This window comes from Tenrec ecaudatus, chromosome 2, assembly GCF_050624435.1.
Source record: "Tenrec ecaudatus isolate mTenEca1 chromosome 2, mTenEca1.hap1, whole genome shotgun sequence".
NCBI lineage: Eukaryota > Metazoa > Chordata > Mammalia > Afrosoricida > Tenrecidae > Tenrec > Tenrec ecaudatus.
In genome coordinates this window covers 288,059,643-288,073,820 of record NC_134531.1, presented here as the reverse complement: position 1 = coordinate 288,073,820, position 14,178 = coordinate 288,059,643, and the positions used below count along the sequence as shown (strand labels likewise).

Genomic DNA, 14,178 nt, shown 5'->3' with positions numbered 1-14,178 from the left:
ACCATCCCCTAATCCTCTAGTCTCCTTGGTGGCCCTGAGGAGTTTATCTATCCTGGATTCCCCGTATTGCAGGCTCTTATCTGTAGCCGTGTGCATGTTCTGGTCTAATCCGATTTGTAAGGTAGAACTGAGATCATGGTAGTGGGGGGAAGGAAGAACTAGAGGAAAGTTGTTTCATGGGTGCTATACTGTACCCTGACTGGCACATCTCTTCCTTGTGACCGCCCTGAGAAGATTTAAGAAATCTTTAGAGGCTAAAGAAAAAACAACCTGGGGCCTGGGGGGTGGGCAGGGGGGTAGAGAAACAAAAACCAACTTGGGAAAAAATAAAATGGAAATGATACAGTTTTTTTTTAAGCCTGAGGAAAATATATTACGAACATAACTGTGCATGATTTAGAAACGTTTTGCACAAGAATAAACTTGAACAAACGGATTGTAACGTGTCTAACCAGTATCTAGGTGGAGGCACTTGCTCACTGCCACTGTGTCATTTCTAACTCATCGCAACCCCTAGACAGTGCAGAGCTCCCCAGCGGGTTTCCCAGGCTGTCTATGTGAGTCGAAAGCCTTCTCCCATGGGCAGCTGTGGTTTGAACTGCTTGTAGTTAGCGGCTTAGCTCGTCACTGTGTCACCAGGGCTCCTTCAGAGGCAACGGGAAGAAGAGATGATTTGAAAGTATTCCCTATCAGCGCAACGTGACTTCTGCCAATAATGGAGCAAAAGAAAATATAAAATTTATGGTGGAAAAAAAATTATGGTAAAGCGCAGGTGGAAAAATGGTGGAATCATTGATGGTTGGTGAAAAGTTTGTGGGGACAATGGCCCAAAGTAACCAGTAGTTTCCAAACGGATAACTCAGAGGGACTAGATGATGTTGAGGCTGGAGCATGCAATAGCGACCATCCACAATCTTGTTCAGGCCCAGGCAGCAAGGGCAAAGGTCATGGCAACGGACTTTTAATGCTCTAGGCATTTTACTGGTTAACTTTCCGGAGCTCCAAAGAATGCGGACGTCTGCTTACCACGGGGGTGTTTTGAGATGATAGTTTGCCAACGCTTTAGCAGAAACACGCCTGGGCAAGCTTCACCAGTCTTCCACGACTTTGAGAATGGTCTTGCTCATTCCTTACAGCAAGCTAGGGCAATTCCCCGAGTTTCTATGGCATTAAGCATCCACCTTACAGTCTGTGGTAGTTAGATACCTTTCTGTCAACTTGAAGGTGTATAAAAGTGTAGGGATGGGATCCAACCTGTCAATCGTGTCACAGCCTGGTGGTGCCTTCTTGGGGGTGTGGCCTTCTCATAGGAGGGCCTTGGGAATCTCCCGCTCTCTCGCTGCCACTGACCCTGAAGCTGCCGGAGCCCTTGGATCCCACCAACCCTGGATCCATGACACTCTGCACCTGCCGACCAGCGTTCTTCCTGCCATCTGTGTCTTTGAATGTGGCTACATGAGTCTGCAGAGGGATTGAGGGACTAGGATCCGGCTTAGGGACTCAAATGGACTCGGCTTGGATGCTTTCTTGATATATAATTACTACTTGATATAAAGTATATATATATATGAATGAGTGTCACTGGATTTACTCTCTAGTCAACCCGGCCAAACACACAGTCTGCTCCTTTGAAATCCTAAGCAACTCCCTTACTGGACAGACCAGTTACACGGAAAGTGGAAGCCATTGAGAGACTCTTATTAGAAAGCAGTAAGAAGCTAGCCTATTTTCCCCTTTCCATTCCCATCATCCTATGCAGCTAGATGACTTCTCCTTCCTGCCTCAACCACAGGCGACATTGATTTTCTGTGAAATTTACACCAGAGAATGTCAACCTCCACAATACCTGATGGAGAAGACGGGATGAAGCTCCCAAGTGAAAACAGGGCAGTAAAGTAGAAACCTGCCTGCTGAAATGTGAGCTCCTGCGTGTCTCTCCCGACTCAGTCCCAGAATAACGGGACCAGGTTAGGAGCCTATTCCCAGTAGTCCACTCCCCCACTTCCAGAGAGCAGTCTGAAAGATTCTTCTCTGGGGGGAAAAACAGCAACTACAAACGCTTTTCAGTTTCTCCCAAAACAAAAAATAGCTCATCTAGTCACTGAGCAGTTAAAAAAAAAAAACCCTCACAACTATCGAGTTGATTCTGACTCATAGCGACCCCAGAAGGCAGAGTAGAACATAGCGACCCCAGAAGGTAGGGTAGAACTGCCCTTCTGGGTTTCCAAGACTGTAACACTTCAGGGGACACAAAGCAAAGCCATCAGAAATCCAATCAGCTTTTTCATGTCCCATTCTGAAGCGTAAATAAACCCCTCAAAACAAACAAACAAACAAACAAAAACCTCACTGTCAATGAGTTGATGCCAGTCCATTGAGACCCTATAGGACAGGGTAGAACTGCCCCTGTGGGTTTCTGAGACTAATTCTTTAGGGAGTAGAAAGCCTCATCTTGCTTCCAAAATAAACCAGTAAGTACCACAAAACACAGAAAGTTCCAACAAGAAAGACAATATAGGAAAAGAAGGGAGTAAGGGGAGGATGAGAATTAGAAGAAATAAAGATTATGCATACAATGGAAAACATTTTTAGCCCCACATAACATCCTCAGGCTGCAGCAACACTCCACCATGAAACGGCATATGCTCTGATCAAGAAAACACAAAGCGCACGCGCGGAAGTTCTTGGAAATGATGGACATGAGCCCTGAAATTAAAACCAGAAGAGCTGGAAATGAATAACCACCGAGGTTAAAAGGAGAGCACACAGTCCAACAATACGCAGGCTTGGAGGGGAAGAGTAACATCTCCCGAGAACAATCGGCCTTACAAATCAGAGGGACAGCATTTGCTTATGGACGAAAACTCTTAAAAGCAAGAAGGAACAAGAAAGAAGGATGAATAATAATATAAAAACACAGGGAGCGCAGAAGTGGGGAGAGTGGTGGTATATCTTGGGGGACTGCAATCAATGTATGAATTGTTGAATGGAAAACCAATTTACTTTGTAAAGTTTTAAATCATAAAAAAAAATTTTTTTAATAAAAGGAGAGGGCAAAGGAGAAGGAAATTCTCAAAATAAAAGAGAAATTATGTGGTACATTTGACCATGTACGAAACTATACTAAGAGATGGTTGGAAGTGTAAGAAAAATTAAAGATAGTAATATTAAAAATTAAGCAAATTAAAAATGGTGCAGCAAGTATTAACTAAGAGAAAACATATGGCATAAAACATAATAACAGTACACTTGGCTAGGCAGGGAAACAATTAGAAATCTAACTAAAAATACTGAATACTAAGAGAAAACACAAGCCATGAAACATAATAACAGTTCACCTGGCTAAGCAGGAAAACAATTGGAAATCTAACCAAAAATACTGAATACTAATGGAGGAGCTCTGGTGACCTAGTGGGCTACACGTTCATACGCTGACCTTAAGGTCAACAGTTTGAAACCACCAGCACTCCTTGGAAGAAAGATAAGGCTTTCTACTCCCGTAGAAAGATTTATAGTCTGAAACCTCATGTGGGCAGGTCTACTCTGTCCTATAAGTTTGCTATGAGTCAGAATCGACTTGATGACAGTGAATTCAAGTTTGAATACTAGTTAAACTAAAAGTTGTGAAAGAATTGTATTAAGAGGAACAAGGAAGGAGAAGCCAGGGGAAAAGTTAAATTAGGATGTCAATAGTTCTGATCTAACAGGAAAAATCCAGATAGGACAATATAGGCACATTATTTAGAAATATTAAGACAGACACCAGAAGAAACAGTTGAGACTAGCTCCCTCTGAGGACCCATAGTAAGGTTGTGGGGTGAATTAAAATTACTTGGGATGGCTCTTCTCCCCTCTCCGCCGCCCCCCCCATGCCCCCCCACCCCGTCTTACTCTCACCAAATGGTGAGGTGGGAGCATGCAAATGAGGTGTAAAGGACTGCAGGGAGGGAATTGATGGTTTTCACCATTCTCCTGGGTATACAGTGAGCCCCCTCAGAAGCAGGAAGGGGGTCAATCCCAGGACCATTACGAATGGAGAACTGCCAGCAGGGTGTGTGTGCCATCCCTGTGAAGTGCCTGCAGCACCACAGGTGCAGACGGAGCACAGAGAGCGTGGGACAGAGTGGAGGCCCACAGGTGGAGGAGAGCTGAGTGCCTTGGGGCAGGCAGGGAGCTGGCACGTAGATCTAAGAGCCCTCTGGGCATTTGTCAGCACTAAAGGTGCTTTGTCACACTTGCCCAAGCAAGGCAGAGGCCACCGGGCTGAGTAGCTTAGGAGAGATGTGCCTGCCAGCATGGCTGAGAAGAGGTGCTGGGGACAAAAGGACTGTATCCATGTTGTCTAATCCTGGCTGTGGATACCTGCTAATTTGTTAAGCGCTGTCTGAGTGGACATTGCAACAGATTATCGGACCCAGCAGAGAAGCCAAGTGCCCTCGGAGGGATGGTTGGTGTCAGAATGAGGTAAAGAGAGTTGGAGAGGGGAGTGGAGGTCTGTTTGGCCTCTGTCTCATGGGCATCATGCTTGGACAGACGTGGCCTTGCGTAGCCAAGGGAGATCAGACATGGCCTCAAACAACATTTTTACAGCTTTTTATTATGGTTTAAGTGAAGGTTTACAAAACAGGTTATGAGATTTACAGTCAACATTCAAATGATTTTTTTAATTCACACCCTCTATATTGTCCAAATTGTCTTGCTTTGCTTTTAATGAACACTTTTCATCTTTGCTAACAGAAGAAACAAAAGGTCATCTTTATTAAGAAAAATCATCATGCTTTGAGACCTTAAGAGGTGGCTGACAGGATAGGGAAAACAAAATAAGATGTTTTTTTTTCCCTTTGAAAGACTCTTGCTAAAAACTTGAAGATACGAACACATATGGACAGGCAGAAACTAATGAGATGCTTGGTGAATGAAGGGACAACTCTCACACGACCATCGAGGTGATTCTAACTCATAATGAGCCCGCAGGGCAGAATAGAACTGTCCCCGTGGGTTTCCGAGTCTGTAACTCTTTATGATGGTAGAAAGCCTGGTCTTTCTCCAGTGGAGCCGCACGTGGTTTTGAACTGCAGACCTGGTGGTTAGCCGCCCCAGGAGAAACCCACTTCGCCTCCAAGGCTCACTACTTCCAAACAAAGGACCCATATAGAGACCTAATTATTCATTAAAGGGAAAACACAATCGAAAGGTCCCATAAATAACAAGGAACAAGAATAATTTAAGCACAGAAACAACTTAGGGAATTGTCTGTTGACAAGAAATGAATGATAATGTGGGTTCTTACCTGCTTCAGGGCAGGGGAGCATGGAATCAGCTCTCCTATTCTGTTTATTCCAGCATTGATTTTCTTCTTTCTATGCCTCTCCACTAGATAGGGGGGAAAATCCATTTATCAGTTTAGACTACAGCTGTGCCAAAGTACTTCATTGTCCCTGGGTAAAGACATTTTAGGTAAAGAAACCCCTAAGAACAGTTTATCAGACAAGAACTACTAAGACAAATAACTACAAAGAATCAATGAGAATTCTAAGAATGTCATATTTTAAGCCGAGTATTACAAAAATTCACATGAACAACACTTTTATTACCAGGTTAAAGAATATGGTCTTCAATAATTAAATTCAAACTAAAAACAAACTGCTAATATTACATTAGAATTAGGCCACCTTTCTAGTTGAAGTAATTGGTAGAGTTTTAATGTTAACTGAAGTTGAACCCACTAATAAGCTAGTTGTTGCTAGGTGACAAGTTGACATCGAGTCAATTTCAACTCGTGTGTGTAGAATGGCTCCATAGGGGTTTCACAGCTGTGACCTTTAAGAAGCTGATTGCCAGACCTTTCCACCCAATGTCTCTGGGTAGGCTTGAACCCACAACCTTGTGGTTAATAGTCAAACAGCCGTGAGAGGCGCATATGGAAGGGCTCAAACCACAAGCCTTTATGCCACCCAGGGGCTAACAGTTGGGATGTTACACCTTTTCAGACTGGTTCAGTAACCTTGAAACACCTTTTAAGAAGACCAGAGGGCCCTGTGGAACTAGAAACAGCTATTTGTTTTGACAACACAGACAAGAAATGGCACCGGCTGGCTTGGTTCTCTGTGGTGTTCTGTCTGTTCATGTAGCATCTTTGCCTTCTAAGAAAATGGGCAACTGACAACTTGCTTAACTGAGCTATATTCTAGGCTTATATGCTATGACTTTAAAGTTACATGGGGGGGAGAAGATAGTGGGGAAGGAGGGGGAAAATGAGTTGCCGACACCAAGGGCTCAAGTAGAAAACAAATGTTTTGAGAATGATGATGGCAACATATGTACAAATGTGCTTGGCACAATGGATGGATGTATTGGATTGTGATGAGTTGTACAAGCCCCAATAAAATGGTTTTTTAAATAAATAAATATTTAGATGGAAGGGGGAAAAGATAGAGATTATTTAAATAATGTATATGGGACACTATAAGGAGCAAACATTATTAGTATTGGCTATTTTCTGTTAGAAAAAAAATGATAAACCTTCCTTTCTAATGAAGGATTCCAATGCCCCAAAGCAGGTGCTTATTCAGATAACAGTCTGGGTAGGATCTGCTTTACAAACTACCTAGAGTTTTTGCTGAAAGCTATCCTTTTCCATAATTGCTTATTACTCTCTAAGTTGCTGCCAGACCTATTTATGGCACCACCTGATAGTCAATTCCAATAAAACACTTCCATTTCTACAGCCCAAAAGGATTAGATTCATTACATATGACCCCAAAAAGGAAACGCATATTGTTTGCCTTTCCTCTGAATTCTGTAACGCTCGATGAATATAGAACATCTAAAAGCCTGTTTCTGATGTGTGAAGGTTTAAAATATAAAAATAAAAAGGACATGTTAGCCATAACAATAAACGAGACTTCAAAAGCAGTCAAGTTTTTATTGTGGGGAACCCAATCTCTCAGCAGTGAAGATACCACACATTTCCCCCACACATAAAAAATTCCCCAGGGTTCGTCTGCTCATGAGTAAAGAGACCCTCAGAGAACTTAACCTATCATTTGCAGGACAATCAAAGTTCCCCTCTAAGATAGTTTTTCTCATCCTGATGATGGTCCGTAAGGAAAATCTCAGGTTACACTACGGACCCCGTTGGGAATAAATGCACTATTCATCTTGGCTTTGCTGTACAATTTTGGGGTCTGGGGTAGAATCAACTGTCCCTGTGCTTCATCCTCCTGTAATCGAGGACACCACAACTTAATGGGAAACTCTCCACATCCGTGACGGAACACACCTGAGAGCCACAGCCTGACGCTCACCTCCTCCCCATCAGGCTGGCAGACAGCCACCTGTGGGCTTCTACAAAGACATCTCCCTTGCCTGCCATCTGCTTAGGAGAAATCAGGGCCCTCTCAGTAGGGGAAGTCACGTAAAACACTCTTTGCAGGCAGGCAGTTATATGGCTGGATTTTACATATTTAAATAGTCTAAAACTCATAAGACAATAAGGAAGCCTTTTTTTGAGATTTGGGGGTGCTTTTGTCAACTAAAAAGAAGGGAACACTTTTTCTCAAACATTGTAAAGAATGGCTCGACATCTTATTGTCTTAAAATGTACAATCAACAGCAAGATGGTTTCATTTCTTTTAAAAACATTTTTTATTAATCATTTTATTGGGGGGCTCGTACAAATCTTATGACAATCCCTCACTCAATTGTATGAAGCACACTTATACATACTTTGCCATCAACATTTCCAAAGCATTTTCTTTCTACTTGAGCCCTTGGTATCAGCTCCTCCTTTTCCCCCTCCTTCTCCTTCCTCCCACCTGTTATTTCGTGTCTTACACTGTCCTTAGTCTCCCTTCACCCACATTTGTTAGTCATACCTCTGAGGGTGGCCTATATATATCCAACCTTGTGATGGGTTCCCCCTTTCTCCCTTTCCTCCCCCCTCACCCCTACCATCCCCCCACCCCAGGATGGTTCCTTTTGAATGCTAAGAAACATTCTGAAAGCTAAAACAAAACTAACAAATAAACATTTAAGTTGTGGGTTGTACCTGCATTGTGTGTCTCCCGGTTTTTCTTTCTGAAACCGAAAGTGTAGATAAAAGGTTACATAAAAATAATGGGGAAACACTTCCACCACTTTATATTCTGAGACATTAAAAAATATGAGGAATTTTTGTGTGACAATCAGGAAGCATTTGAATAAAAAGTTTAATTCAAAAAAGTAGGGGCTTTAAAAAAAAGTCTGTGGAAAAATATTCCATTATCTCTTCATTCCATTTTTCCACAAACTCTTTGAAGTTTCCTCATATTATGGTCTTAAGATCTAACTGAAAATACATCAATATAAATTTAAAAGCAATAAATTCTTAAAAATCTGGATGTTACAGGTTGGGGGAGGATTCTGTCATTGAAAACCATAGTATAAGTTAGAAGTAATTGGAAAGTGCAATTCATAATTCAGTAAAATGGCAAAGCAATGTGTCAAACAGGTGACTTCTGGTCTGACACCCGCATCTCCCTGGCAGGGAATAGGTGTGGGGGTAGGGAACTAGGTGACCATCAAGAGCGAGCTTGTAATCACCACAGAGGAAAATGTGGTAACCGATCACCTAGAAGCACTGACAACTGCATAATGAGCAATCTTTTGCATTGTGTACTTTAAGCTGTCCACATTCCTATTTTCTTAAAGGCTGATCTACCAAAAGCATTGGTTTCACACACAATTACATAATACATTAGCATATTCAAATAACTATCTAGTAAAGAAATAGAAGAGGAGTTTTTTATATTAAGAGAAGCTTTGCCCATGAAATTCTAAGCAGAAACATTACTCAAAAATGCTAGAAATTCAGGATTCAACAAAAAACAGAAGCAAAATTGTGCTGATGTGCATGTTAGCACATATGGGCTGTGATGTCATGAAATGTTGATTCAAACTGGCTAGCTCCTAAGGCAGCGGTTCTCAACCTGTGGGTCGAGACCCCTTTCACAGGGGTCGCCTAAGACCATCGGAAAACACATAAATATTTCACAATATATAATTACATATTGTTTTGTGATTAATCACTATCCTTTAATTATGTGTTATTATGAATACATCCTGCATATCAGATATTTACATTATGATTCATAACAGTAGCAAAATTACAGTTATGAAGTAGCAACAAAAATAATTTTATGGTTGGGGGTCACCACAACATGAGGAACTGTATTAAAAGGTCGTGGCCCCAATGCCCATCTGTAGACAGCTGCACATCCTTTGCAGAGGGGTAGTGGGGAGGAGATGAGTCACTCAGGGTTCAGTGTAGCAACAATGAAACTCAAAACCTTCCTCTAGTTCTTGAACGCTTCCTCCCCGCCAATGATCATGATCCCAATTCTACCTTGCGGACCTGGTTAGACCAGAGGATGCACAGCGGTGCAATAGGGATCTGGAAACACAGGGAATCTAGGACAGATAAACCCCTCAGGGCCAACGGTGGGAGTGGCGACACCTGGAGGGAAGGGTACTGTAGAAAGGGAGAACCAGATCTCGGGGATCTACATGTAACCTCCTCTCTGGGGGATGGGCAACAGGAAAGTGGGTGAGGGGAGACGCTGGGCAGCGTAAGACAGGATAGAGTAATAATTTACAAGTTATTAAGAGTTAGTGAGGGAGAAGGGAGTGGGGAGAGGGAGGGAAAAAATGGAAAATGAGCTGATTCCAGGAACCCAAGTGGAAGGCGAATTTTGAGAATGATGAGGGCAACAAATGTATAAGGGTGCTTTACTCAATTGATGTATGTATGGATGGTGATAAGAGTTGTATGAGCCCCAATAAAATGATTTATTAAAAAATAAATAAATAAAGGGTCGTGGCATTAGGAAGGTTGAGAACCACTGCCCTACGAGAACTTGGGGTCTATTAAAATCAGTACTATATACAAGTTAAATTTCAACAGAAATCAAACATTTAATAGACTTGGCATTACCCTATTCTTCTAACTGCTGATGATTCTAATTCTCGATACGCTTCTAATAGGAGAACATGTGTTTTGGGAGCATTTGTATCTATCCACACTAACTTTTGGCGCGTATTGGCTTTCTAGGCATCGAAACGGTCTTTTGGGTGATCGAAAGACTTTTTACCCTTCTATTAGCAAACTAGGTGCCGATTCTGCTTCTCAGCTACCCAAACTACACTACCTGGGCCGACAGGTACGTACCGGTGCTGCTTTTTTGTAGGCGTCTCATTCTCTGTCATTTCTGGCATGATTACAGGGACAGGAACCTACAGAGCCAGGGAAAGACACAGCAGGAAGTGTCACGTCAGTCCGAGACTAGAACAAATGATTGCTAACAATCTGATTTGAATGCAGCGAGGCTCCATATGTAACTGACATCATAGAAAAAGCACTCGAACAAACCAGACAAAGCAAAACGTTATAATTAGCAGATGTGAACCATTATCAACGTGGAATGCAAATGCTTGTAAAGATGAGATAAAGAAAGATCATTGTGAGCTTGGGGAAAAACCGATGAAAGGGGATGGAGATTCAAGTAAACAAAAGGAGCAAGTACACAAACACGTGTGGAAGCAAGCATTTATTCATACATCCTTTCCCTGGGTTCCTTTAATTTCAACTGCTGGAAGTCTTTACATTTAAAATATCTGAACACTAAAAATATATAGGCACTTTAGGGAGTGTATGCATATAAGAGCTCAAACACATTAAAGTCTTAATTACCGATGTGTAAGTCATTTACTATTATGAGTCATGTAATAGTATGGGTTTTGTTTCAATCTCTTCTCAGAGTCGTAGGCATTTTTGTAATGAGAACTTTGGTTGGCAGCCCCTCCAAAGTGGTAATGCCACCTGGGGGCACCTACTGGGGACACTGGAGATGTGGGTGGGGGTCCCCAAAGGCAAGGCAGCAAAAGGTGAAGAAAACAAGGCACAAGGTGAAGAAAACCTGGCTCTGCCGCTCACTAACAGGGAGACCTTGGGCAAGTGACCTTGGATGCTTTTCCCCAGAGAATGGGTCACAGGCCAGTGCCCATGCCATTGGGCTAGTGTAAGAAGAGAGTGAAATGACGTAGGCACAGCTTGCTTGGCATGTGGGGAAGACTCAGCAAATTCCACACAAATTAAATATTTGGGGTGAAGGCTTCAGCTGCGGGCAGGATGGGAGGGGCCGGCCTGAGGACATCAGTGAGGGCAGGTAAGGTGATGGCAGAGGCCCCAAGTGAAGGAGCTGGAGGAAAAAGGTGGGCTCAAGACCCATTACGGGCCGCTTGTTCAAGTTCGTCCCTACTGTTGAGGAAGGCCCACCTCAGCCTAGAAGCAGGGCATGCCTATCAGATAAGGCTATCATGATAATTTGGGCCACGAGATTAAATCTTGAAAAAGACAGGCAACTCCCTGTCATCTGTCTTACCCAAAGGGTTTGCAGAATTTCTTCACTTTTGACTCCCGGCTTCCAATGCTTCCGGTTTCTGATCCGAATCTATCATAGTCTGCCAGAAGATGGTCTATAGGTTACGTTTTCTTCTTTCTACGCAAGGGGGGACAAAGAACAGTCACATCACTAGGTTTCTATTAAGGAGCACAGATGGCAGAGTTGTGAGGTGCTAAGCTGCTAACAGAAAGGTCAACGGTTTGAACCCACCAGCAGCTCAGCAGGAGAAACATGTGGCCGTTGGCTTCTCCAACGGGTTACAGCCCTGGAAACCCCCTCTGGCAGTTGTGCTCTGCCCCGTAGACCGCATAGAAGTTTACATCAACACAATGGCAAAGAATGGGTTTCTGTCAGCAGCACTTTATGCACGATGGCCTGGAACCCAGGGCGCACAAAGTTTGAGTGGCCGCAGGATGTACCGGAACTCTCCCCACCACCTGAGAGTGAATGCACACAGCTGCTTTCAAACACCACCTCTCAGTAGCCCCAACCCAGAAAGATGGTGCTCCACCATCAATAGTCTCTCCCAAGGAAAAGATTGCCATCAGGTGACCCAAGACTATCCACCTAGGCCTTACACTGAGGTCTGCATTCAGTTTCAAAGCTGTCGTTCAGTCCAGCTCCTAGTTCTGGGGTCTTGTGAGAGGGGCAGGAAAATTACGCAGGGGTCTTCCCCTATGGCAGTGACTAAGGAAAGAGGCCTGCAGTCGTGCACATTGTCTGTGTGCTTGGCATGCTGATGTAGGGGCCTAAATGCTGATTGAGACACCAGTCAGAAAAGCTCCGAGTAGGGCAGGGCCTACAACTGCATTTTCAACTAGCTCCTTGGGTGGGTTTATTTGGGCCTGAGGCACAACAAGTCTCAGAAACTTAGTTCTAGAGTAGGGTATTGTTTCCCAGCATTCATGATGTTAAGAATTACCTGGCAGTATCTGTTAAAAACACAATTCTCAGCTCAATCAAGATCTAATCGGTCTCTAAGGGAGGAGCTCTTAGCTTTAAGGGAGAAGTATGGAACTTAATGATTGCCCCCAGGTGATTCTCTTCTGGAAATTTTGCAAAGATGGATAGGACGTATAATTTGGTTAAATTTCAGATAGCTTAATACTTCATAAAACACAAATAATTGCAACCCTGGAGGAGAAAGTAGAACTGTACCTAAGGGACTTCCTTCCAAGGCTGTGTGTTCATTCTCACAGCACCTGACTCCGTTTGCTCCTGTAGACAGGCCAGGCGGTCTGCACCACTATCCCACCAAGTTATATTCCCGTATATCTCTAATAAACCAAAGAGAAACTGACTGTCACTGCATTGATTCTGACTCAAACTGCCCCTTTGGGTTTCTAAGACTATCACTATTTACAGGAGTAGAAAATCTCATCTTGAGTCCAAGGAAGATGAAAATGTTCTAAAATTGATTGTGGTAATGATTGTACAGCTTTTCTTGATATGACTAAAGTATTGAATTGTATGATATACAGATGAAGTGCCAATAATGCATTCTATGATGCTCACCTTCCGGACAAAACCACTGAAGACAAAGTGGGTGAATACACAAATGTGGGGAAGAAAGCTGATGGTGCCCGGCTATCAAAAGGTATAGTGTCTGGGGTCTTAAAGGCTTGAAGGTAACCAAGCGGCCATCTAGCTCAGAAGCAACAAAGCCACATGGAAGAACACACCAGTCTGTGTGATCACGAGGTGCCAAAGGGATCAGTTATCAGGCATCAAAGAACAAAAAAATTATCATTGTGTGCTCACCTCCATGATACAATGGCTGAAGACAAATGGGTGCATAAGCAAATGTGGTGAAGAAAGCTGATGGTGCTGGCTAGCAAAAGATATAGAGTCTGGGGTCTTAAAAGCTTGAAGGTAAAAAAGCAGCTATGTAGCTCAGAAGCAACAGAGCCCACATGGAAGAAACACACCAGCCTGTGGATCACCAGGTGTTGAAGGGATCAGGTATCAGGCATCAGGCATCATTCAGAACAAAAATCATATCATAGTGAATGAGGGGGAGTGTGGAGTGGAGATCCAAAGCCCAGTTGTAGGCCACTGGACATCCCCTACAGAACGGTCTTGGGGAGGAGACGAGCCAGTCAGGGTGCAATGTAGCAACGATGAAAAATACAACTTTCCTCTAGTTCCTAGATGCTTCCTCCTCCCCCACTATCATGATCTGAATACTACCTTGCAAGTCTGGCTAGACCAGAGGATGTACACTGGTATAGATAGGACCTAGAAACACAGGGAATCCATGGCAGATGATCCCTTCAGGACCAGTGTTGTGAGTGACAATACTGGGAGCGTGGAGGGAGGGTGGGTTGGAAAGGGGGAACCGATTACAAGGATCTACATGTGACCTCCTCCCTGGGGGATATACAACAGAAAAGTGGGTGAAGGGAGACATTGGCAAGGCAAGATATGACAAAATAATAATTTATAAATTATCAAGAGTTCATGAGCGAGGGGAGAGCCAAGAGGGAGGGGAAATAATAAGGAGCTGATGCCAGGGGCTTAAGTGCAGAGCAAAGGTTTTGTGAATGATGAGGGCAATGATTGTACAAATGTGCTTTACACAATTGATGTATGTATGGATTGTGATAAGAGCTGTATGAGCCCCCTAATAAAACGATTTAAAAAAAACTGTCTTTAAAACAAGGAAAGAAAATCTCATGTTTCTCCTGTGGAGTGGCTGGTAGTTTTGAATTGCTGAGATTGCAGTTAGCAGCCCAAC

General features: G+C 43.2%; 1 protein-coding gene across 2 annotated transcripts in view; it reads right to left on the bottom strand.

The window, feature by feature from the left end:
• The window catches only part of USF3 (upstream transcription factor family member 3), a 61,950-nt gene that overhangs the window by 18,653 nt on the left and 29,119 nt on the right, over positions 1–14,178 (bottom strand). The window contains exons 2-5 of one of the 2 annotated variants that reach the window (XM_075542519.1): positions 11,421–11,537; positions 10,208–10,272; positions 8,051–8,079; positions 5,291–5,373 (exon numbers count right to left, since the gene is read on the bottom strand). In XM_075542519.1, the coding sequence (XP_075398634.1) occupies positions 5,291–5,373; positions 8,051–8,079; positions 10,208–10,254 (159 nt within the window). In that variant the 5' untranslated portion in view covers positions 10,255–10,272; positions 11,421–11,537. The remainder of the gene's footprint in view (positions 1–5,290; positions 5,374–8,050; positions 8,080–10,207; positions 10,273–11,420; positions 11,538–14,178) is intronic. The other variant, XM_075542520.1, reaches the window with a different exon arrangement.